The 25,807-nt window shown below is 34.9% G+C and overlaps 1 protein-coding gene across 3 annotated transcripts in view; it reads right to left on the bottom strand.

Annotated features, from left to right (window-relative positions):
- Positions 1–25,807, bottom strand: part of FBXL4 (F-box and leucine rich repeat protein 4) — a 78,824-nt gene that overhangs the window by 33,696 nt on the left and 19,321 nt on the right. For all 3 annotated transcript variants that reach the window (XM_072831993.1, XM_072831994.1, XM_072831995.1), the window contains 3 exons: positions 18,760–19,105; positions 11,451–11,695; positions 3,698–3,911 (listed from right to left, as the gene is read on the bottom strand). In XM_072831993.1, coding sequence (XP_072688094.1) covers positions 3,698–3,911; positions 11,451–11,695; positions 18,760–19,105 — 805 coding nt within the window. The remainder of the gene's footprint in view (positions 1–3,697; positions 3,912–11,450; positions 11,696–18,759; positions 19,106–25,807) is intronic.

Raw genomic sequence — 25,807 nt, 5'->3', positions numbered from 1 at the left:
GAACAGACTGGGGGTTGCCAGAGGGATAGTGAATGGGAAGATGGGTAAAAAGGAAAAGGGGGATTAAGAGTACACTTAACATGATGAGTACTAATGTATAGAATTGTTGGATCATTAAACTGTACACCTGAAACTAATAAAAAATAAAAGAAAATGATTTAAGGACTATATAGTTATATTCTATCAGTTTCTTAAGGTAAATTAAAGAAAGCTGGACCACTTAATGATTTCCTAAAACCTGGATCATGTTAATATAGAACATTTCAAAAGTATCCCATGGGATATCTTTTTTAAATAAGGTACATAGCAAATTAATATAATTTCTTGGGTTTTCCCCCTATTTTTCTTCCTGAAGATTCATTTAATAATTAACTTTGCTATATTTCTTCTTAAAGTTAAATATAACAAAAAAAAATTTTAATGTGGCATTATCTTGCTCAGAGGATCTCAGATTTATAATACATAGGCCAATAAAATAGTAAATATATCAGTAAAAATAAGGTATGGTATACTCTAAGAATGGATGGACCTACCCAAGAAAAGACAGCTGACAATTTTATACTCACAAATGGTAAGTCATTTCACAACAGACCAATGAAAACATAGGCTAACATTGTCTTTAAACTGGCATTCAGGGACAATCGTCCTTTCATTTTACAAAAAAATGAATCTAGGAATTTGAGAGACTATGTGACTCAACCTAGATCATTAAGTTTGTCATGGGGCCAGAACTAAAATCAGTCTTCTTTCTACCCGACCAGGTCACCAGTTAAACTCTAGCTAAACATTTTGCCCCCAAATTGAAAATATTTTATTAAACAGAAGCTCTTATACTCATACTTTCAGGCTTCCATAGATTAGAAAAAAACATCACATCTGTAAAAAGGTATATAGTCTGATCTACCACTAAAAAAGGCTATATACCCAGATGGTTTTATAGGTAAATTCTGCAACAGTTAATTTCCATCTATTCAAGTGATGCCAGATGAAAGAAAAATGGGAGTTTCCCAAATCATTGTTCTATGCTGTCATGATCCTAGCCTCAGACCTGATAAAAACAGCATAAAAAAGAAAACCACAGCTCTTAAGAAAGCAGATATAAAAATTATTTTTAAGTATAAATCCTTAAAGAATATTTACTATGAACCAGGCACTGTTACAGACGCTTCATGAATATTAAATCATTTAATCCTCACAAAAACTCTTTGTGATGCATACTATTCTTATCTCCATTTTATAGAAGGGAAAGCTGAAGCATAAGGGATCAAGAAACCTCCTCAAGGTAATAATTCATAAATGATAGAGCTGGAGTTCAAATTCATGCAATTTGGCTCCAAAATATTAGGAAATTAGCTTAGTGCTGTATTAAATTAAAAGCATGTAGGGATACAAGAGTCACTATTCAACATAAGTCATCATACTGATAAATAAAAGAAGAAAAAAGATGAATGCATTAATGGAGCCTTAAAAATAATACATATTTTTGATAAAATATTCTTAATCAAACAAGGATGATAAAAATTACTTATTAGAAAGCAGTATCAAACAACATATAAAATCAGTAAGCTGCATGAGGGACTGTGTCTTTAGTTCAATACTAAGGTTCCAGTGCCTAAAACAGTGCCTGACACACAATAGGTAGACAAATATTTGTTGTATAGATATTTTAAAAATGAAACATTAAAGAAATTCCTACTATATAAAAAATAAGACCGGTATACTTGCTATGACTCTATATTTAGTAAGTTCTATCTAACGAAGCAACACTTTAATCATTGAAAAACAAAAAAAAGTATTAATTTTGAGATTATGTAATTGTATTAGAAAATACAAAAGCATAAATAAAAAGTTATTAGAACAATTATGAGCATTCAGTAAGGTAAGCAGATACAAAATAAATACACAAAAAACAATAAACTCTAAACTAGCAATAACCAATCAAAATTAAATAGAAGAGGAAACTGTATCTGACACTATAAAATGCAAGAGAGAAATCTTTTAACCAGAAAGATATAAAACCTAAGTGAAGAAAACTATAACATGCTCTTGGATGTAAAACAAGGCATACATGAATGATGGAAGCCGTATTAAAGAGAAAAATGAAATCAAATGAATGTACTTTTAATAAAATCTTTGCTGAAAGATACAACTGGAAGAAGAATGTACAAGGATTAACAAACGTGTAAAAATAGAGATGAGACTTTCCCTACCACAGAGTAAAACATACCACAAAACTGCCCCATGATGAAACTATTTGTACCAACTACTATTTTTTGCAGCTAGTATTTATTGAGAGATTGCTATATTCTAGGCACCCTCTAAACATTTTACATGTGATTTAATTCTCACAATGCCCCGGCCCTGAGATCTGTATTTTTTTATACTATTTTAGAGAAAAGAAAACTGAAATACCACAGGTTAAATACATTGACTAAGATACCATTAGAGACAGTCAAGGGTTCACTACAATGAGGAAGTATCTGGTATACAATTTTGGAAAAGTAATTTGGTTATTTTACTCATTCATTTCATTTATCAAATGACCAATCTTAGCAAGTACCATCCTAGATGTTCGAAAAATGGCAATGAGAAAGACAGACAATGCTCCTTCCTACCTTCCTGAAATTTATATCCCAGTGTAAGGAGACAGATATTAATAAGAAAACAAAATCACTTAAGAGTGATACAGTTGCTAAGAAGGAAATAAAACTGGATAATATGAAAGAAACCAGAAAGAGGGCTACCTTTTTATAAATGTCCAAAAAGTGATCTCTGAAAAAAAAAAACTTGAATTGAACACTGAGCTAAGAAAAGGGTAGCCACATAATAAGCTGGAAAAACATTCTAGGCAGGCAGAAAAGCCAAGAGCCATGAGCTGGGACCAGATTAGAATGTTCAAGTAATAAAAAGAAGGTCAACATGACTGGAGTAAAGGAAACGAGTATATGACAAGTGAGTCTTTACTACAGGGGCCCAGGCACACACTCTTTGATCCAGCAATACCATTTGCAGGACTCTATTCTAGAGCAATAGCAGTAGGTGTATGCAAAACTCTGCAAAAAAGAATGTTATTGCTAGATAATTTATAAAAGGAAAAGAACTGGAAAACCCTGAGCGTTGTTCACTTGGGGAATGGTGGAACAGATTACGGTATAACCTATACTACACAGTTAATGAAAAGAGTCAAATGCTGTATGTAGTCACCTGGAAAGAAGTCCTAGAGATACTGGTGAAAAATGGAAGTAGATCAATATACATGAAAAGATTCCACTTTTCATTAATGAGACTCCTAAACTATGGTACTGAGAATTAATTTAACTCCTAAGTCTGGCCCTGGATAAATTCCACTGGGTTTCCTCTCTCCTGCACACTATCATTCTATCTCCTTCTCTAATTCATTCCTTGTCAGCATTTCAGCTCACCTAAGCTCACCGCTTAATTCTTTACCTGAAAACATGAACAACATTACAAAAATTTTAAGAACATAGAGAAGAACATTTTCCTGTAATTATAAAAACAACAGATTAGACTCTAAATAATTTTTAAATGACTAAATCAGCTCTATTAATTTTAGAATACTCAAGTGGCATCAAAATCTATTTAAGAATCAGAAAGCATATTATCATGAGCAATTACAGGCAACTAAATATTCAGTTGGCTATCACACTAGCAAAGATGTGAATGGTGATATTCATACCTCTACTTTTGTTCTGTAGAGAACAAGTCGTTTAAGACCGCATAATTTGGCAATGTGGTTGAAAGCTTGAGGTGGTAGTTTATCACAGGATGAGAGATTTAAGTCCTGTAAATTTGGACACATCTCAGAAATAATCTCCAAGCAAGTTTCATTAAGAAAGTGGCTGCAGGATAATTCAAGGCGCACTAATTCAGATCCACAAACCTTCAGAAACCTGTAAAAATAATGTTACGTGTGAATTTTGCATAGTAAAAGATATTTTTGCAAGTACATTGAATTACCTCAACTCTTAGTAGACACCTTCAGAAGAATGCATTTTTATTAGAGAAAATGTTAAACTTGTTTCACTTAAATTCTCATTTACTACCTATCAAAATAGGTATGATTAGGCTAAAATAAATCACTTTGATACGATAAGATGTATTTCCATCATATAAAAAGTGAGCTACTGCTAAGTAAAAAATTAAGAAAGCAGAGAATGTATATCTTCTATCTAAAATTCACATCTGAGTTGGTAAGGTCAAAAACCAAAAACATAACAAACCTCTTAGAAGATATTTTCCCCTAAACAATATCCACCCAGTTCTGGATAATTTATTTTGAATGCGACACAGAAGGTGAAAGCTTTAATTAAATGACCTTAAAATAAATCAGACTAGCCTCCTCTCAACTAAAGAAATATCTGAACTGGTTTAACTGTACTACTGTAATGTTCCTTGTAACTGTTACTATTTACTAGACTGATGTTGAAATTAATACAAGATATTCAATTGCAGAAATACACAGAAAATAATTCACAGAAAAATTCAACATGGCAGACATAAAACTCTATATCAGAATAGTAATAACAATATTTATCTTAGTTGCAGTACAGATGAGGGCAACAGTCCTGTCCATAATCATCATCTGAAAATAATATAAAACTAAATGTGAGTCTAGGAATATTTGAATCCATGAAACTTGATCAGTTAAGCATATTAAACACTTAAGTGCACCAATCATCCCTGTCTAGGACTCTTGACATTTTCTTGCCTATCACAGGGCCACATCAGTAACATGCCATTAGTTTATTTATGCCACATCTTTTTTTTCCTGAATGGATTAATTAGCTTTCAAGTATACATATAAAGTAAAATTGACTAAATCAATCACTTATGAAAATAAAGGAAGTAACATTGGACTTCTAAGTCAAAAGATTAATACTTTGCCCTGTTCCACTCCCTGGCATATGCCCTTGGAAAAGGCATTTAGCCAAGTCTCAGCACTTTCTCCGCTGTAAAACGCAGACTAGAATTACATAATAGCACTCACCACGCTGCCTCATGGTTTTGAACATCAAACAATATGTGAAGCTATTGGTAAAGGTCAAAGCACCCCACAAACATAAAAGTTGAATCCTGGACAACTCACATTATACAATTAAAAATTCAATTGCTACAAATTTATTTTAAATGTTGAAAATAACTATTACTCACATATCTTATTTATACCTGAACAACCATTTATCCTTAATCCACTGCAATATGTGTTTTGTTCTCCCTAAAATTTGCCCTTTCCTTTTAAATGCCAAATTCAATGCCCTTTCTTTTCAGTGCTTGAATTACCTGACTTATTGTGGCATTTCACACAACTGCCTACCCCTTCCTTAAAATTCCCCAACACTCCTCAAGCTACTCCTTCTCCCGGATTTCTGCCCACCTGTTTCACTACTGTTACCTTTGCTAAGTTGAATTAGCTAAATTGCAGTTTGCATCAAGCATGTTCATTCATTCATTTAACAAATACTTACTGAGGTCCTATTTTGACCCAGATATTACTCTAATGGGAGTTAGTGGACAAAACAAAGTCCCTGGTCTCATAGAACTTACTTATATTTTGGTAGGAGAGGCAGGCTATAAATAAGTAAACGAGTAAAACAAATACTGTATTAGAAAGTAAAAAGTGTCGAGGAGGAAATAAAAGCAGGGCAAGGCAATAGGAAGTATCAATGGTATCACTGAGAAGAGGAACAAGACCCAAAGCAAGTATGGGAAGTAAATAAAGCAAAGTATGGGAAAGAACATTCCAGACTGAGGGAAGGGTAAATGCAGCAGCTTTGGTGCAGGATACTCTGGAGGCAGGACACCATATAGAGCGAGGAAATATAAAGAGATTAATGCAGGAGGTACAAAGTAAGGGAGAGATGAGGAGCAGGTCAGAGGAGGAAGAGGCAGTTCATTCAGTATATGTCCCATAAGCACTTTGGCTTTGGGCATTCTCAATCATTAGAGGGTCTTGAGCAGACGAGTAACGCAACCTCCTTGTGTTTTAGCAGGGTCACTCCGGTTTCTGTGTAGAGAACAGACAGAAGGGGAAGTGGAGTATAAACAGGGGGACAGTCGGGACACCACTACAACATTCAGGAAAGAGAAGAGGGTGCACTGGATCCAGGTGGTAGTACTGAATGTGGTGCACAATATTTGGATTCTGGATCCATTTCAAAGGTAGGCAATGTATACTAAATGATGACATATCTTCTCTACACTGAACTGAATTCAGACTCCTCTATTCCTCAACCACTACTTTTTTTTTTTCCCTCTTAACTACAGTTTCCTTCCCCACTAATTTGTTTATACTGAGTTTATAAGCTGCCTCAAATCCTTTGGCAACTGAAACAGATTTTTGGTGAACCTAACAGCACAAGGTCAGGAATGGAAAAAACATTTGATGAGAGTTTACTGAATGTACCTTTCAATTATGAAAATTCACTTGACAAATTTAACTTTCCTCTACTCCAGAAGAGACTAAGTTCTATGGACTCAGGGTATTTTTTCCTTACTACAGTTAAACTACTCTCAAGAAATACGACAAAATTAACAATTTTACCTAACTTTGAGTATAAACATTATAGGTACTTCTTCATATTTTTGTAAGCTACAACCTAGAAATGGATGTAGAGTTTCAGAGAACTAAAGACTATTCTATTTTTATCTGATACTTCTACAAGTATTTGCAGATTACAAAAATTAAGTGAGTATATTAACTCAAAATCTTCAGGCACCTTATCTCTTGAAGGTCTTCACTATTTGGCTAAGCAGTTTATTCTATAATTATTTCTCATGCTGGACTTGGAATACTTTAACACCTCTTTTCTCATTACTCTCATTATTGAACTTTTTTCCTCTAAAGAATGTACAGAGTGATGTCAAGCCAATCAGCAGAAAGCAACTCGTTAACAGACTAGAAAACTTCCCTAACTGGGACGCCTGGGTGGCTCAGCGGTTGGGCGTCTGCCTTCAGCCCAGGGCATGATCCTGGAGTCCTGGGATGGAGTCCCACATCAGCCTCCCTGCATGGAGCCTGCTTCTCTCTCTGCCTGTGTCTCTGCCTCTCTGTGTATCTCTCATGAATAAATAATAAAATCTTAAAAAAAAAGAAAACTCCCCAAATTGTTTTAATAAATGACAAAATTTGAAAGCACAATAAAGATAATGATCATGCTTATACTACCTCTCTGACTTTCCCTCTCTTTTTCAATATTGCATATTTTTACTCTGAGCAGATTATTTGGTCAATATCCCCATACTGCATCTTCCTAAACTTACAGGATCTACACTATCTACTTTTTCATGATCTACAGTTCAAGAAGGCAGAAGTAACAGCAGACTCAATTAGCTTAACACAACTCTTGTTTCTTAATGCTCCTCTTGTAAGTCTTATTTAATGCATAATTACATGCATGTTTTTGTCTTGGTCATCCATTTATTCATCTCAATTGTGATACTAGTCACTTGAAAGGAGAACTACAGCTTCATTTCCTACAGCCTATTCTTTCCATGGTATGAATGCTCACAATGTATTTCTTGATATTGAGGGTATTATGAGAAGATCTAACTTCAAATGAATAATCCCAAACTAGGTCTCTTGCTATGGGAAAGAAATAAATGGCTTATCTTTATGTGGTGAATTAATTTGTCCAGAGTAATGTAGGTACATAAGAAGTAATTTACTAAATGGTAAACTTGCACAATGAAATAATAAAATCATATGAATAAATTATTTAATCTGAGTTTACTCATCAAAATAAAAGACACCAATCCTCTCAACTTGTGTGATGTGTAAAGGTAGGGGGGAAAATAAAAGGTAAGGGGAGAATTAGACATAAACATCTATGGCTTCTGATTGCTAATGGTACATTTTGTCAGCTGACTGTGAGTTTTATAAAACAGCATATTTAAGATCAATCTTTAATCTCATAAAATTTGGAATTTTATTTAATACATCTGATTCAAAATAAAGCCATTAAAAACAAAACTCTTTGTTGGCAGGGGAAAGAAAGTCTTAAAATTATCTCAAGTCTCTGGGAACTGATATTCTAAAAGAGACAACTGTATAAAGCATGGGTAGGCAATTGAATAAACAAATAAGCAATAAGCTCTTTATCCTATAAAATTTTAGCTCTGTGTCAAAACATCTAATAAAGTTCCTGAATCTAAAAAGCATCCAAGAATGTTTTATGAAGGAAACAATTAGAGGAGTCAAGGGTAAGAATATCTACATAACTGAAGTAGAGATCAAAGTGATTAATTTGGGCAACTCTCCGAAGAAACATAGTAGTGGAAAAATAAACCCAAGGCTTTTTGAGCATCAGAGTGATATGATTAAACCTCAAAGCACAAACAGGCAGGGGGGCAAAGAAATACCCAAGACTTGAGGGAACTGTATTATAAAAGAAAAGTGGAATTATAAAAGATGCAATTCTAATGAGTAATGATATGCATGAGCAGTACCTGAAGTTGCAAATCACAAATCTGGAGATAGAATAGGATTTTAATAACTGATTAAAACTTTAACTTCTTGCTATTCCAATTCAGCCTATTTTCCTACTATTTTGAATAATATAAATTCCTAAAAGTTCTTTGAAATCCAGTTAAACAGTTCCAACTTGTGAGGAAAGGTTTTTTGGCAACAAAGATAAAACTGTATCAAACTTTTCCCAAAGACTTGCTCAAAAGCAGCAGCTGATCATCACTGGGCTCTAGTTTAAAAATGTACTTTTTTTCTTTAAAATATTATAAATAAGTCTTATTCACAGTAATGAGCATAAATAGACCATACTTATTCATAGATTATTCATTAATAATCAAGCCATGAATATTTATTGTTTATTCTGGGAACGCTGCCTACAAGCCATAATGACTATCGATTCAGCAGTCAAGTCAAGGGGGCCACCAGCAATCAGTAGGTGAAACTCCAATGTCTCCCACCCAGAAAAGAATTCTCTCTCCCTGGTATGTAAACTTTTTATTTTCTTAATGGGAATGAGGACTATGCATAAAGGAATTCTATCAAGATTCAGTTTTACTGGCTGAAATACTACAGTAAAATATGGAAAAGTTAAATTTATGTATGTACCTTTATGATTATTCAAACAGCCCCACAGCAACTAACATGGCTGAATTGAAAATGGAAAGGAAATTGCTGGTGAGAAAGTAGATTGGAGCTTTAATCTTGCAAAAGAAGATCTTTATCCATTATGAGTCTAAAATTTAAAAAGTAGCATTACTAAACTTTCTTCTCACAAGTTAGGTCTCAGTTCCTGCACCAGAATGAGTCAAATAAAGGGAGTTCTGAAACAATGATTTAATATTACTGCTACATTTTAGTCATCATATCACGGTCACATGCAACATTTTGCCAAAGAAGCTGGACTTCAGCTGTTCACTACAACGTTTTCTTTACAGTCCACACTCATGAATTGTCATCCTGTTATTCTATTAATAAAAATACAGGAAGGATGTTTACATGTTTATCCTTATATCTTTATCTTTTCTGTAGCCTGATGTAGGAACTACGTTAAATGTCTCTTTACATGGCCAATGACACTCACTATAATTCCTTATGCACGAAGGGTGAAAATAAACAATAAATTCCCAGTACTATGGAACATCGAGGAAGGAGCTATAAGAGGAATTAAAATACCTGGAAGGTCCTTATAATGTAAAATAATGCTTACTGACAATAGTTACTCTAAGTCAGTCTTGACTTATATGATCCATAGCTGCTCTAAATACCCACAGTCATCATTAGCTTCACTTCTTCTTGGCCCTATTAGCAGAGAGGAAAAAATTCAAATGAAGTGGGTGGGGGATGGCAAGGGGAAGTAGAAAGGATTAAGCTCTGTTTCAATTGGTAGCTGTCAAATGTCAAGCAATTTTTAAAAATGTGGATTCTATAAAAATTCACCAAAATCACAAGCTAAAAAAGAAATGCCTATTTTTTTAACCATAGATATCTCCTCTTAAGCAAATTTACATAATAGAAAACATTTTGTATATACATAACATGCTATAAAAAAAAACCTGTGTACTCTCTGACCCACAATACCATACTGCTTTATCTAAGAACTCCTTTCCCTGGCTGTTTTTGGCGGGAAAGAAAGGAACTCAGTGCATCCACATTTCAAAACGTGCTGTAAGCCATTACAGCTTGTGTTTATTTTTTATTTTGATACAGAAACTATCAATATTAGTACTTGGAACACACTGTTACTATCCCAAACATTATTATTTCATCCGAATCTTATGGCATCAAATATTTATTTCTGGAACTGCATCTTTATTTTTATAGTCTAGTCAAGGGAAAACAAGGCTCAATATACTAATTTCTAATTCATAAACCACTGTGCAAGAATGTATCCACTGAGGATGTGTGAAAGGAGAGTGGTTGCTCATTTTTAACTTCTAAAAACAGGATAGAAGATTATTCATTAATCAAAAATAACAGGTAATTTCCCCAAAGTTTCTACTCCTTCATTATTTAACTTAATGAAATGATGGGATTATACTGTAATGTACAATGAGAATAACCCTCATCAAGGTTAAGAGAAAAACACCTGTTTGTATCATAAGCAAAATTAATACAGCATTACTAAATGAATATGCACTTGTGTAAGCTTTCAAATGTTTAACAGGTGACATTTAATAGTAAGAAAACGAAATGCTTAAATAGAAAGGAGCAGAAACACCTGGGCAGGTCTGCAAGTGTGGTCGCCTACTTAGCATGCAATTGCATTTTCAACATAATTAGTTTAAATGAGCTTCTAAATTTGGGTGATGTATTGCACATGTAATTAAGATTTAATTAAAAATGTTCTATAATAAATTGTTTTCCATTTCTGACAAATCACATTAGAGAGGTGGATTTTGATTTGGAAATAGTTTTTAAAATGTGTTAATCAGGGGATCCCTGGGTGGCGCAGCGGTTTGGCGCCTGCCTTTGGCCCAGGGCGTGATCCTGGAGACCCGGGATCGAATCCCACGTCAGGCTCCCGGTGCATGGAGCCTGCTTCTCCCTCTGCCTGTGTCTCTGCCTCTCTCTCTCTCTCTCTCTCTCTCTCTGTGACTATCATAAATAAATAAAAAAATTAAAAAAAAAAAAAAAAAAATAAAATGTGTTAATCATCTGTGCTGAAAATATGAGAAAGAAAAAAAGGAGCTCTGTTGAAAGTTACTTAGGATTTAAAAAAATTTAAATAAAAGGAGGTAAAGGGGAAAGTTTCCCTTCATATTATTGTGAAGTTTAGCTGAACAGGATGATGAAACTCACTCACTTTGATAAATAGAAGCATTCTGAACATGATGATACACAAAATGGATTTCCTTTTTATTTGTGTAAAGTATATGGTAGATACTTTCACACTCTTATTACGGAAACTACTCCATAGTAAGTACTGCCTGCTGGTAAAGTATGTGCAACGAGGCTTGGCACTCACCTGCTAAATCCTGCAACAGAGATGAAGCCCCTATTGCCAGTCCAAGATAAATTAAGCCACTGAACGAGGGTGCAGCGAGCCTGCAGAAATTCCAGAGAGGTGTCATTCAGTTTTGCCCAGTACGGTTGCAGATTGAGGTGGATGTATTGGAGAGGATCACAGCAATGCTGGTTCAGTAGTTTGCAAGTCTGTGCTAATCGACACAAGTCTGGTAGCGTAAGATGATTCAGAATCAGTTGAATGAGCTACATCAAACAGATTGAAAGACAATATCACTTAAGTGTATTATATGGTCTAATAAAGAACAAAAGTATCATGTATTTTATAACAATATTTTTACATACTAAATCACAATTCCCCATAATTATCCAAATCAGAAGAAACCGTATTTACATAAGATAATATATATTACATTTCAAACTGTTTAAAGCATATTGGCTCATATTGACCCATTTTTTTTATAGTACAAACATATATTTTGGTAATCTAATACAGTTTTTCATAGACTCAACAACAACTGCACATCTACTACACCTCCAACATGGTGATAGATGAGAGTTCCCATTTTCAGAGTTTTGCAGAGTCCAGAGGGGACCTGGTAAGCACAATGACATGTTTTAATAGCTTTGAAAGAGAAGAACAGAGGCTGCTCCGGAAGATACCAGCCTAACCGCAAAGGGAGAGTATACTTGTACCAGGAAGGCTCAGCTTTAAAGGGTGAGAGCCAAACTAAGTGAAAGACTTGTTAGTGGTTAAGGACTGGGTTACAAAGAGCCTCACAGAGGAGCGTGAATTTATTCCGAAGGCAATAAATCCCCTGAAGGGATTTAAACTGCAGAATGACACGGTCAGATTTGTGTTTGGAAAGCTCATCACAGGGGATACCACTGGAGGCAGGGAGGCAGAAAGAGAACCAGTCAAGGAGCTGTTACAGAATTCCCGGAGGAAAGAGAAAACAGGGGCCTGCTGGCAGTGATGATGGAACAGCAGACAGATACAAAAAGTAGTAAGAGGAGGAATCTAAATTATTTTTAGCTCTAATTAAAATAGTTTCCTTGAACTAGTCCAAGATTTGGTGTTTGTTTGTTTGTTTTTGATGGTGAACAGGTTGGGGCTTCTAAACTAACTTTTCTAGAACTACTGCTAAAAATAGCCTATTCTGGACCAAGAAACAAAGGAAAAAAGATCAAATGTTTGCTAAATGTTAAAAATCTTCAGATGAAAGAGAATACTGCATTTCTTGCTTAACGCAGTGTATTTGTCTAGCTACTCTTTTTGTTTTGCAAATATGCCCTTTAACCTAAATGATGCTCTTCAGTTTATTTGACCATGTAAGCCCAATATTAATTTCAGGACATAATTACACTGTTTTAGCCAAAAAAATTACAAAATAGTGACGTGATATTTAAAATAAGCTTAAAAGGTACATAAAATATGAGCATTGCTCACTAATACATAGATTGTGTTCAGTAAGGCTGGGGTGTTTTTGCTCTTAAGACTGAACTGTACTTTAAAAAATATTAAAGATATGTGTTATAATAGGAAAATAAAAGGAAATTAAAAATTAGTCTAAAATCTCATCACTTCGATGACATGTAAACTGCTGAAATGTAAAGTATTATACAAACAACAAAAGAAAATGGGCAAAAACATTAGAAAACCCAAACACTGAAGAAAGGTAGAAAACGAAAAGTTTCTATCCTCAAATCTAATGAACCCTCTCTCCATTGATAAGCATTTACCATTTTTCTGATCTCTTCCAATAAATACTTATGAAATCCCATTTTGGATTTGCACTAAAAGAATGATACTATATACACTGTTCTATACCTTGCTTTTCTCATTTAATGATGCATCCATCTTGTAGTTACCTCTTTATCTGCACAGAGAAATCCAGCCCATTCCTTCTTATAGATGTGGTATATATACAATTCAACTGATTTCTTACTGATGTAGATCCTGGTTTTTTCTTCCCTGTCTCAAATAATACTGCAATATCACGTATGTACATGTACATATATCTTCACAAATGATGTAAATATACCTTAGTATAAATTACATGCTTTTAAGTTTTGACATAAACACAAAATTGCCCTTCAGTGTTTGCATCAATTTACTACAAAGAGTGTAAAAAAGTACCCCCTTAGGGGTACCTACGTGGCTCAGTTGGTTGAGTGACCGACTCTTGGCTTTAGCTCAGGTCATGATCTCATGGGTCTTGGGATGTAGCCATGCATCAGGCTCCCTGCTCAGTGGGGAGTCTGCTTGAGATTCTCTCCCTCTGCCTCTCCCTGAGCCCTCTCTCTTAAAAATAAATAAATCTTTTTTTTTTTTAAAGGATCCATTCTCTTGTCACCTAGACAGCATTGGTATCAACAAATTTCCTCATTCTGAGAGCAGAAAAAGAAAACAAAAAAACAGTATAGCACTGTTTTGTTTTTGTTTTTGTTTTTGTTTTGTTTTGTTTTTTTTGCTGTTCTTTTTTTAACTATAGAAATATAACCCTTTGCCAAGGGAGTTGCCAATGTTTCTTTCTTTTATGCTGATCTGTTTCTGGACTCCATTCTGTTGTATTTGTTTATCCATTATTTCTCTCATATCAATAGAACTCTGAGTCAAATGAGTTTTGTTCTAATTTTCATAGACTTTACACATTGAAATGCACTGGAATGTTTGGTTGCAAATGAGAATCTATCTTCATTGTTGACCCACAAATATCAGTCCCACAGCTTCAGAATACACTTTATTATCTGGTGGGACTAGTGCTCCCTCCATCGCTTTTCCAGAATTTTCCTGAGTATTTTCATGTTTTTTCAGGTAAACTTTCAAATTAAAAAACAATTAAAAATTCTGTATTTTAATTAGGACTTCATTGAATACAAAGATTAGGGAAAACTGACACCTTTACTTTATTGTGTCTTCTTACACAAGGGCATGGTATGATTTATCATTTAATGATCTCTTATGTTCCTAGAGTTCCTAACACTATTGGTTTTTATCTATTAACTTTGTAACCTGCCAACTTACTTATTGTTCCTATTAGTTTTAGTCTATTCTCCTAAGAATTCTAGTACATAGTCATATTGCCTGCAAACGATGTTGATCTTATAGCCTCCTTTCCAAAAATTATTCCTTTTCCTTCTCATATTTTCAGCACTGGCTAATGCTTCTAGAACAATGATAAGTAACATTACTGTCTTGTTCCTACTTTAATTTAAATGTGAGCCACAAATGTGATGTATGTATGTAAAGAGATTTTTTAAAAAGTCAAAAGGCTATAGTTAATAATACTGTACTGTAAACTTGAAAGTTGCTGGGTGTAGATCTTAAGCATTTTCAACACAAGCAAAAAAAAAAAAAAGAATTAGTGATATGAGGTAATGTATGTATTACTTATCTCAATCTTGGTAATCATTCTACAATGTGCGTGTGTGTGTGTATATATATATATGAAATCGTGTTGTACATTTTAAATATATACAATTATATGTGTCAATTATTCCTTAAAGAAGTTAAAAATACAGACAAAACAATAGTGATATTAATTCAATAGAGTTTAATAATATATTAAAAATGATCATTTCAACATGTAATAATATAAAACTCCTGTGATATTTTATTCTTTTCTTTGTATGAAGTCTTTGAAATCCTGTATTTTATATTTTCAGCACATCTCAATTCAGACTAGCTATATTTCAAGTGCTCAATAGTACATGTGGCTACTGGCTACCACATTGGACAATGCTTTTCTAGTGTTGGATAATTAGATATGATATTAGCTTTTTGTTAATAATATCTGGTAGTAGACAATTACTATTGAATGGCTTAACTAGGTATTTTTTTAAACATAGATGGATAACAAATTTGGATATCTATCCAGCTGTCATTTGTCAACCAATTTAATGTATCTGCTATGATGAGATAGGATTTTTCTCCTTTTGACCTAGTACTATGGTATTATAATTCTCTAATACCAAAAACAACTCTCTAATACCAAAACACCCTTGAATTCCAGGAATACATCCTGAATGATTCTGTTGTATTATCTTTTAAAATAATTCTATTTATTGTATTTGTTTGCAGAAGTAAAATTGGTCCTGTAGTCTTTTTTTGTGCCACAATATTATGCTGGCTTTATAAAAAAGCTGAAAACTTTCCTTCTCTTTATACCATGAAAGAGTCTGAATAATACAAGATTTATCTGTTTCTTAAATGTTTGAAAGAACCTATGAGAGGCATCCAGGCTTGGCAACAGTAGGACCTTAACTATCTGTAGAATGAATTAAAATCCTTTTGTTTTAACTTCAATATTAAAAGTTATATCAGGAGAATTTTTAAGTATTTAGTGCAAAAAGCATTAAAAATTAAATATATCCCTGTATCAGAGGATCAATAATTCACTTTTTCCAGATGATTTGCAATTTAAATAACACCCAGCAACTTCTGGCATTGTTCCAAACAAAAGTCACCAATGTTAAAAGATGTGTATTTTGTGTGAAAACATTCTATAATACTTAATATTACATTTTAATTAAATATTAAAATAGGAAAGGAATAACGAAAAGTCACTGAGACCATGACATTGATGTGTGAAAAAACACTTTGGGATTTTGATTAAACAAGAGATAACTGGTTTCAGGCCTACAAGACAATATCCATTAATCATTACATATCTAGTATCTAGTATCTATCACAATGTGTTTTTACATGGGGGCATCCTAGCATGAAGAATCATTTGATACTACAATGAATATAGGACTCCCAAAACATAATTGATCTATCTACCCTCAAAACCCACTCTACCAATAATCCAATTATTTTCAACTATGGAAACACTGTGTCACTTGACATATTTAAATATGGGGTGGGTTTTTTTTTTTTTTTTCACTTTAAATAATTTGGATTATCTTAAAGGAATTTGGGTAACTTTTTTTTTTTTTAAGTTTCTCCTTTGAGTCACTGAGAGATCATTCAGTGTCCTGCAGCATTAACTGATATGGTGTTCTGCTTTTGTCAGAGCCAGTTAAAGTCCTCAGGACTACAGATTCTTTCTCCAGGTTTCTTCCATATTCCTTTGTTATACTGATCAAACCCCTGACCTGTACTGGAAGGTTTCCCTCTCTACTGCCTCCTTCCCTTTGGCATAGAAACATGCTGAAATCTCTCCCAACTTGCATCACAAACAAAAACCTTACTACCCTGCTGCTTCCTCCACCATTCTTTTCTTCTTTCAGAAGGGAAGTTAGCACAGATAATTCCTATAATTCACTCTCCCTCATTTTGATATACCTTTTTTGAGTGCCACCACAAAGGGGTGAAGTGTTAGTCAAGATGACAAGGATAACTCATTACTGGTGAACAGTCTTCTCCATGGTACAGCCCATAGAGTATATTAGCAAAAATATTTTTTCTGCTTACACTCAGAATAAACTTTCTTTCACCTTCCTTCATGCCTTAACCGAATTTGGTAAGATTTTCTCATCCCTTACCTTATGTTCATGGCTCCACTAAACTAATAATCATAAAGGATTATCAAAGACTCCCAAAAACCAAAACCTGTGGGCACTTGTAATTTAGCTCTCTGCAGCAACAGGGTGGACTATGTCCTTTTTATGTTTTCTATGTCTCTTTTCTTCCTATTGCTTTGCTTTTAAGACTCTCTCATCTTTATTCCAAGCGCCTTTTCTGATGGGTCTTCCTCTATGGGACTATACGTTAGTATTCCCAGAATTCTGCTCTTGACCCTTTATTCATACTCTACAGTCTTTCACCAGTTAATTTTATCTACCATGGTGCCCCTCCCCTCTTTCAAGTAGACTCCCTCAAATATAAACTCAGATCTTCCTCCTGCATTTCAAACTGAAATACTAACTGCCTACTGCCCTCAACCAGTTGAGATGCTTTGATGAGTCACAGGCACCTCAAAGTCAGTATATCCTTCTCACCTTCACTCACTGTTTTATGATTAATGGCATGTCCCTCCACCTAGTCATTTTAACCAGAAACCTGAAAGTCTCTCTGATGTTCTGCTTCATCTAGATATGAACATTTACTAGTTACTTTCAATTTCTACCTTCTGATCTGTGGAATATTTCTCCTATCCATCTCCTTTCCAAATCTTCCAATATCCAGGCTTCAACATCTCTTCCCTCAATTACAGCAGTGGTTTCGTGACTGGTGTCCCTGCCTCCCACCCTGATCTCCTCTTGGTCTACTCTTCATTTACCAGCAGAGTAAACTAAGCCAGAAGCCTCATTTTTGTGTTATTCTCATTTTTAAAACAAATAAAATAAAACCTTTGATGTTTCCCTACTGACTGCAGAAAAGGTGTACAGTCTTTTTTTTATACCATGACACATATAAAAGACAAAATTTACATGAAGGCCAAACACCTGGACAATTTTTCTAATTGTGAGCCAAGACATGTGCAAAAAATGACTACATATTATGGGTAATTCCTGGAATGTTAGCTATGCCATAACTTTCTCTCCCACTCAAAAAAGCATTATAAAAACTACAAGAGAACACAAGATAGTGAGTGTGAAACTATAATCTTGGATCTGCTCCAATTTTTTCCCAAAAGTTATTTATATAAGGTCTCAATTACTAGGACACTCCCACCCCCGATTAATTTTGCTGTGTCCTGAAGACACAGAATACCCTGAGGAACACTGGCTGAAGGGATAAAATGCAAATCTCTCAGTAAAACCCACAAGCCCTCTCTGATCCAGGCTGTGCACTGTCAATGGTAGGATGTCTCAATCACTGTCATCTACATGAATGGTGTTCTGTGGAGTCAGGCATCAAGGCAGCTCTGAGCCTCCATCCAATTTCATCTCTTACAGTCTCTGTTCTCCAATCCTCTTCTGGTCAGGGCACCATCCCCCTCCACAGTTGAAAGTTCATGTATAACTTTTGATTCCCCCAAAAGTCAACTACAAATAGCCCACTGTTGACTTGAAGCCATACAACACAAATAGTTGAGTAACAGAGTTGTGTATTATATTTATTATATACCATATTATTACAATGACATTAATCTAGAGAAGAGAAAAATGTTAAACTCCTAAGGAAAATGCATTTACAGTACTATACTATCAAAAAAAAAAAAAAAAAAAAACCACGTATAAGTGACCCACACAATTCAAACCTGTGTTGTTCAAAGGTTAACTGTATATAATACATTAGATAATGTACCCTTTACCAGTGCTTGTATTTCTCTGATACCTACCAAAATAAACATTAATATCTGAACATTTAAAACGTACAGTGGTATGTCCAGTACTGCTGCTGATTACCTTTGGCTTACCTCATAAGGCAGTTTATCAAAATATCCATTATTTGGCCCTTCCCTGAGGGCAGTACTGCTAAACTTTTGGCTAAGACTGTCCATGCCACAACCATCCTTTTCTTCATAGTCATCATCTTCTAGATCATTCATGTCAATAAGTGAAGTCTGGAGAGAAAGCACTGGCTTGTCCTTCGTACCATGTAACACGACTGCATCTAATTCAGTGTAATAATCCAGAAGAGAACTATTTACTTCCAGCCGTATGAGGTTTGTGGGAAAATTTATCTGCTTAATACAAGGTTTAAATTGGCGAGCCTGGGAAGCATTCACCTTCGTCGGTGTCTCTGACCAAAGAATCTCCCATCTGCCAAAGAAAGAAACTTACCTATAATACACTTTGGAATGAGATTTACTGTCATCTTAAGGATATGGCCCCATGCCCAATATGTTACAGTGCGACGCACAAAGGTATTAAATAAGATGAACAGAATCAAACACAAGTACTGTTTTTAGTACATTAAAAAAATAATTAATTAAATGTCATAGACCTTGAAAGAATGTGGACTACTTAAACTATTTTTATAATTTCCTAGAAAGTTCCTTTTGGCAAATTTCACACTGGTCAGCTAGAAAGTGGCATAACTAGAGCTACACGAAGAACATCATTCAGAAAAAAAAAGAAACTCAAAGTCAAAACAAGACATATAGAATGAATAAAGCTCTGCTGTGTGCATATATCCTAACCCAACTAGACAGAGCACTTTGTCGCACCAGAGTCTCCTTTTCCAGCTTTTCCACTTCTGTTATCAGTGTCATACAAACTGAAAACGTTTGCTATCTCTGATTTTCTTTTATCCAGTCATTAAGTTTTGTCAAATTTTTCGTGAAGCTGTTGCTTTTATATGTTCTTCCTCTAAATTCCCATTTTTTCTCTTTTAGTCATCTGTGTGTGTTCTGTTATCTAGCAAGTACCTAACACATATCAGGTAAATAACATTTTCTCCTACTTCTCCAAACTGACCCTTACTTTCCAGTCAGATAATCATTATCTTCCAGATAATAAATTTATTTCCACCTTTGTGTTTTTGCTCATGCTGTCTCCCCACACTGAAATGCCCAATATGCAATTATCTGCCCATCTATTATTCTTCATGGCCCAACTCACATTCCATCTCTTCATATAAGTCTCCTTATAAAACTACTTTCCAAAATTATTTAAAGATTCTTCGTAACATAGCATTGTTAGATATACAATATTCATATATATGTGTTATAAGTAACTATTTCTCTAATATTGTTTCCAGATATATCAGAGAAAATTAGAAACACAAAAAAATACTTCAATAAGCATCTTTCCATTACTGATTACTTTAGTTAGCAGAATTTTTTTAATACAGATTTTATGTCAAAGACTAAGTGTTTCTAAGTCCTCAATACAAACTGCTTTCAAAGTTTATGCCAATAGCATATAAGAATGACTACTGAGGGGTGACGGGGTGGCACAGTCATTTGAGCCCACAACTCTTCATTTCAGCTGGGGTCATGATATCCAGGTACTAAGATTGAGCCCTGCTCTGGCTCTGTGCTCAGCTTGAGATTCTCCCTCCCTCTCCATCTTCCCCCTCCCCTTTCATACAGGCTCTCTCTCTCTCCCAAATAATAAATAAATCTTTTTTTTTTTTTTAAAGAATGACTACTGAAAGCATTATTTATCTTTGAAAATAATACGTAATTTCATGATAAGTCTATCGCCATGGTACATAATTTATATGTGATTATTAGTAACACTTAAAATGTTTCCATAAATTTACTAATCATATGAGTTTTTTTTCTAATACATTGCCAGTTCGTTTCCTTGGCCTGACTTATTAAGATTTAAGTAAACACTGATTACAGCAAGGCATTTAAGAAACTGAAATAGATAGAAGAGTGTGAATCAAAACTGTAGAAGTCATCAACATGCACATACCCTAACGGTCTTTAGGCCAAGATGGCAGCAAGAAGGGCATACAGCACCATCCTGGAGAATGCAAAAGGAAAATATAGTAATTTCTACCTTTAGGAATAAAAGCATATAGCAGAAGCTCATGGGAATATAAGGATATCACTAATCCTTATAGTAGGAACTTTTGGAATCACTAGAATCTTTATAACCACCTCGTATCTGCTACTGTTGCTGATTCTCTCCTGACAATGAGGAATAAAACCCATCAGACAAAAAGAAGGCTAGACCTAGATACCCCATGAGCTTAACTGCAAAAATCTTGAGGGTTTCTAACAATAGAATTGATTTGAACACTCTTATGTAAATCTATGCAGTTAAATAGAGCTACCCATACAGGTACAAGGAACTGAGGTATGAATCATTTAAAACCATGTTGGTAAGGGAAAATGCATTCCTAATTTCAGACAGTATATTTCCAAAAATCATGAGGTAAATGGTTTCACTATTTGTAAATAGTAAACTATTACTACTTGTTGCCACAGTAAAATGACATTAGAGAATGTTAGAGGAATGTCCTGTGTCTAGGAAATAAGGACCAAATGGGACCCTGTGAAATAATTGCCCATACTGGTTTACAACACACATGCTCTAAACCAGTCTATTTTATTACTTAGCTTCAGTGGGAAGTTTTTATGAGGCTTAACAGAAACACTGAAAATGTGACGTAGAAATCACCTTTGCCAGGTCCTTTGCAATAAATAAATACACAACTAATGTGTTCTTCATGTTTATTTTGAACTGTATTATCATGTAAATTACATTATAAATTTACAAATGTAAGCTTAAAGAAAAGCACTGACTAGAGCAGAAATATTCTATTTTAATAAGGTTAATTATAATACGGTAATTAATCTACTAAAGTCCTCACTACCTACCTTGCAAAATGCACAAGTTAGATGATGCTTTAAATTGACTTCTTTAACCTTTTTAGTTTATTTAAACATACCAGGATTAATGCTATCATAACAACATTTTTGTGTCTTCTATGTAGCATGAATATTATATACTTACTTATACATATATCTGAAGTTGTAAATATGACAGCATACATAAAGAGCAATATCAACATCATCAGTTTTTAGAAATATTTTAAAATATATCTAAATAGAAAAGCTGTCATGTATCTGAATTATTTATATTTTATTTTTTCTTGATAACCTGAAAAGTAACAAAAATTATAAAAAGAGAAAAAATTATTTTATAGGTCTGTGGCCTTCTGAATTAAACTAACATTAACTATAAGACCAATACAAATTGATCCTGAGGTGTCTACAGTAAAATGAATTATTTAAAATTTCCTAATAAAACTAGAATATATTATTTCAAAGTCAGAACGAGAAAGATACCTATTTTATTCCATAAGAGAATATGCCCATATTATTTTATTCTAGAAAACTAAAGCCAGAATCTTAAAATCTAGTCACTGAAAACAAGCAAGCAAATACAAATGTACATGTGCACACCTGTGGGTGTACACACACACACACTTTTCTGTGAGATGGCCCCAAGTCTCTTAATCCTCTAGACCCAGGGCAGTGTTAATGAAATTAAACTGCTTTAAGTCATGCTACTAAACTGTTTACTATATGTGCTCACACACACTCTCTACATGTATGTGGGACAAATCTGACAAACTCCAAAGTCCTGTGTATTTTAAATCTACAGTATCACATATGTAAAATTCAGTTTGGAATTTCAAAAAAAAAATCCTTTCTTTTTAAAGATTGTATTTACTTATTTGACAGAGAGAGAGCGAGAGAGCACAGCAAGGGGAGTGGCAGAGGAAGCAGGAAAAGCAGGCTCCCTGCTGATCAGGGAGCCCAAAGCAGGGATCATAGGATCCTGGGGCCATGACCTGAGCTAAAGACAGACACCTAATAAAAAACTAAGCCACCCATGTGCCTGTGACCTCCCACCACTTAATTCTGGGATGGTAACCAACAGCATTCTCTCCATCAGCCCACTTACTTCTCTGTTGGTTGCACTGAATGCCTACTATGTGTCCAGTTCTTAGAAACAAAGAAACAAATGTGATGTTGATCTATTGCTTCCCCATTGAGAGAGTTTCTCTAGGGCTCCCCAGAAGCAACTGGTAAATAGAGAAAGAGAGACATTCACCAATGGAAACCAGAGAAAGCAAGTTTTCCAGAGCATTTAGGTTGGAAGCCAGGCCCATGGATGCAAAAAACTTCTCTATAACCAAGATGTCGCCTGGTTAGTAAGCGTATCTAGTAGCCAGCACAAAGAAGGTTCTCTTGCCAACACTGTTCATTTCATCAGCTGGAAGTAAAGAGACAGAAGAGGAACACCAACAGAAACAAAAGAAAAGTATTTCCATAGTACACCTACTCACTCCCTGCCTCGCAGCCCATCTCTAATTGGAACTGACTAGCATCTGCTTTAACAAAATTATGCTTCTTGGCCTACAAAGTCAGGACTAGACCATGACCAATTTGTGAAATTGTTGCTTAAGCAACTTCCTTTGGCAGCAAATTCCCTCTGTGACAGCCACTTTTTCTCTCCCTGCTTTCTCTGACTTCAGTATTATATAATTAAGTGCTTTCACACTCAAAAATCCATACCACTAAGTTTTATCCCCAAATAACTTTATTCCAATCAGTTCCTTTAATATGACCTCATTTTATTATTTTCTTTCTCCTCTTTTCCTGTCTCCTTCCAATGTGTAACCCTGTGCTAGCCTAACTTCTGACTCTTACACAAGCATACATTAAGATCTTATCCTCAGGACCAGGACATGTATACTATCTGTTTTCTTTTCTCTTAATCGGGCACTAGGCAAGAAGTCAGGAGACTGTGAGATCTTATAGAACTACCTGTAACTTGTCTGCTTCACTTACTGAACAAAAAAATGCAACCAGACAAAATAGGGAAAGATTGCTTTTAAATTTTGAATACTCTGGGACTACGAGTCCATTTCCTGCAAACAAATTCCTGAGCCACTCCAACACACTCTCTCGTTTGCTAACTCTTAAGGTGGGCATAAAACCATGTGCTCAATTAAAATCACAGGCAGTACAGTCCAATGGTTCCCAAACAACTGCGTGTGGCAGAGTGTTCCACGACTAAATGTGAAAAATAAGGAACGTATTGGTATACATGAAAATATGCACATGTATACATGTAAAATTGCCAACCATTCTTTAAGATCTGATCTAGCCAATTTCCCACTATAAACTGAGGTTTCTTTTATGAAGTGATGGTGACGATAAATTATGTTAGTATTTCATTTGTTTGTCTTTTTATATGTACTCGTTTAGCAATGTAAATAATCTGACAACCTATATCAGTTCTCTAATTTTTATTATTATTATTATGTTAGTTTATGATAGCCAACTTTTTCTACTGTACTCCACTTAGACCTCCTGGTCAGTTCTGTGGGCCCACCCTCCACATCTCCTTGCTTTGCTGCTAAGGGCTTCCACCTACAGCCTTCTTCAGAGAACTACTTGGGCTCCTAGAGCCTCTTCATCCAGAGGGTGGCATGTTCCTGGAAGATCCTCATTCCCATTCTCCTTCCCACTTCCCCAGCCCACAGTCCAAAACAGACGGGTACAGAAGTATAAGAGTCCAGCTCCCTGGCAACCTTTCCTCCAGGCTGGCTGGGACTTCTTCCTTTCCCTACAGCACTCACCCCACTCTCTTACTGGTTCCAGGAGCCTTTTCATGGCAAATCACCTGTGAAACAACAACCTTCTCAAGGTCTGTTTCTGGGATACTGGTTCCAAAACCCCTGGGATTCTCAAAGTCTAGAAACCAGTCATCTAAATCTTAAGAATGGCACTTCCATGTTTGTGGCCCTCCTCTAGCTTGTTCTCTACATTTAAACCTTTCTCACTTCTTTAAACACCAAGACCCCACCTCATGATTTCACTTTTTTGCACGTGCTCTTCTCCCTCCACCTTTCCCACCCAAACTAAAGCTTCACTCAACTTTCAGATCTCAGTTAAGTCACTTCCTCAGGGAAGGCTTGTCTGAGGCCCACAGATTAGGTTTTCCCTCCACCAGCACACTTTCCCTGTGATCTCCCAGTCTTCTTCCAGGCTGGCCTATAAAGCTCAAAGAACAAGAGCCATATTTGTCTGGTTCTTTGTTCCATTCCCAGCAGTGAACTGACAGAGAAGGTGTTTGGTGTTTCTGACTGCTTAAAGAAATTCACCAAATATTAACAGTTACTGAATCTGAGAAGAATTGTGGGGGCTTTTTGTGTGTATTTTCTTTCTTGATCTTTTATAACAAGCTTTTTTAAACAATGAAATATCTATTGATCTCATAATCAGTAAAATTTAAAAGTCTCTTTTCTTATCCTGCAATAATATATATTAGATTCTTTTTCTCTTAAAATTTGATGGTATTTTCCATGGAATATAGCTAAAAATCAGTTAAGCAAATTAGATATACATCTGTAAATAAAGTTGTCGCTTTAATTAAACCATATACTACAACTCTCAGCTAGGAATCCAAGAGCATGATTTATACTTAAAATCAGTTATGCAGACATTAGGGTTTAGATTAAAGATATTACATGTTTCATAGATCTCATTCCCAAATTTGACTAGCTTTTTAAGGGAAAAAGTGTGTAAATTTGTCATTAGAAGACAAAGAATGACAGAATCTTTTTTTTTTATTTTTTTTTTTATTTTTTTTAATTTTTATTTATTCATGATAGGCACACAGTGAGAGAGAGAGAGGCAGAGACACAGGCAGAGGGAGAAGCAGGCTCCATGCACCGGGAGCCCGACGTGGGATTCGATCCCGGATCTCCAGGATCCCGCCCTGGGCCAAAGACAGGCGCCAAACCGCTGCGCCACCCAGGGATCCCAGAATGACAGAATCTAATAAAACAATTTTCTCGTAAGAAAGGATCCTGCCCAAAGCACCTTTTCTCTCAGAAAAAAACAAACAAAACAAAAAACAAAAAAACACCAAAAATCTGTATATTAAAGGATGCTAGTTTTCTGTTTTTTTAAAAAATAGATTCATTAATACTATTATTCACGATAAATTATCAAGGACATTCTGAAAAGAACGAGTAAAGATTAT

Source organism: Canis lupus, chromosome 7 (genome assembly GCF_048164855.1).
Source record: "Canis lupus baileyi chromosome 7, mCanLup2.hap1, whole genome shotgun sequence".
In the NCBI taxonomy this organism is placed as follows: Eukaryota; Metazoa; Chordata; class Mammalia; order Carnivora; family Canidae; genus Canis; species Canis lupus.
The sequence above is the reverse complement of the archived record's forward strand: the minus strand, read 5'-3'. Positions and strand labels throughout refer to the sequence as shown.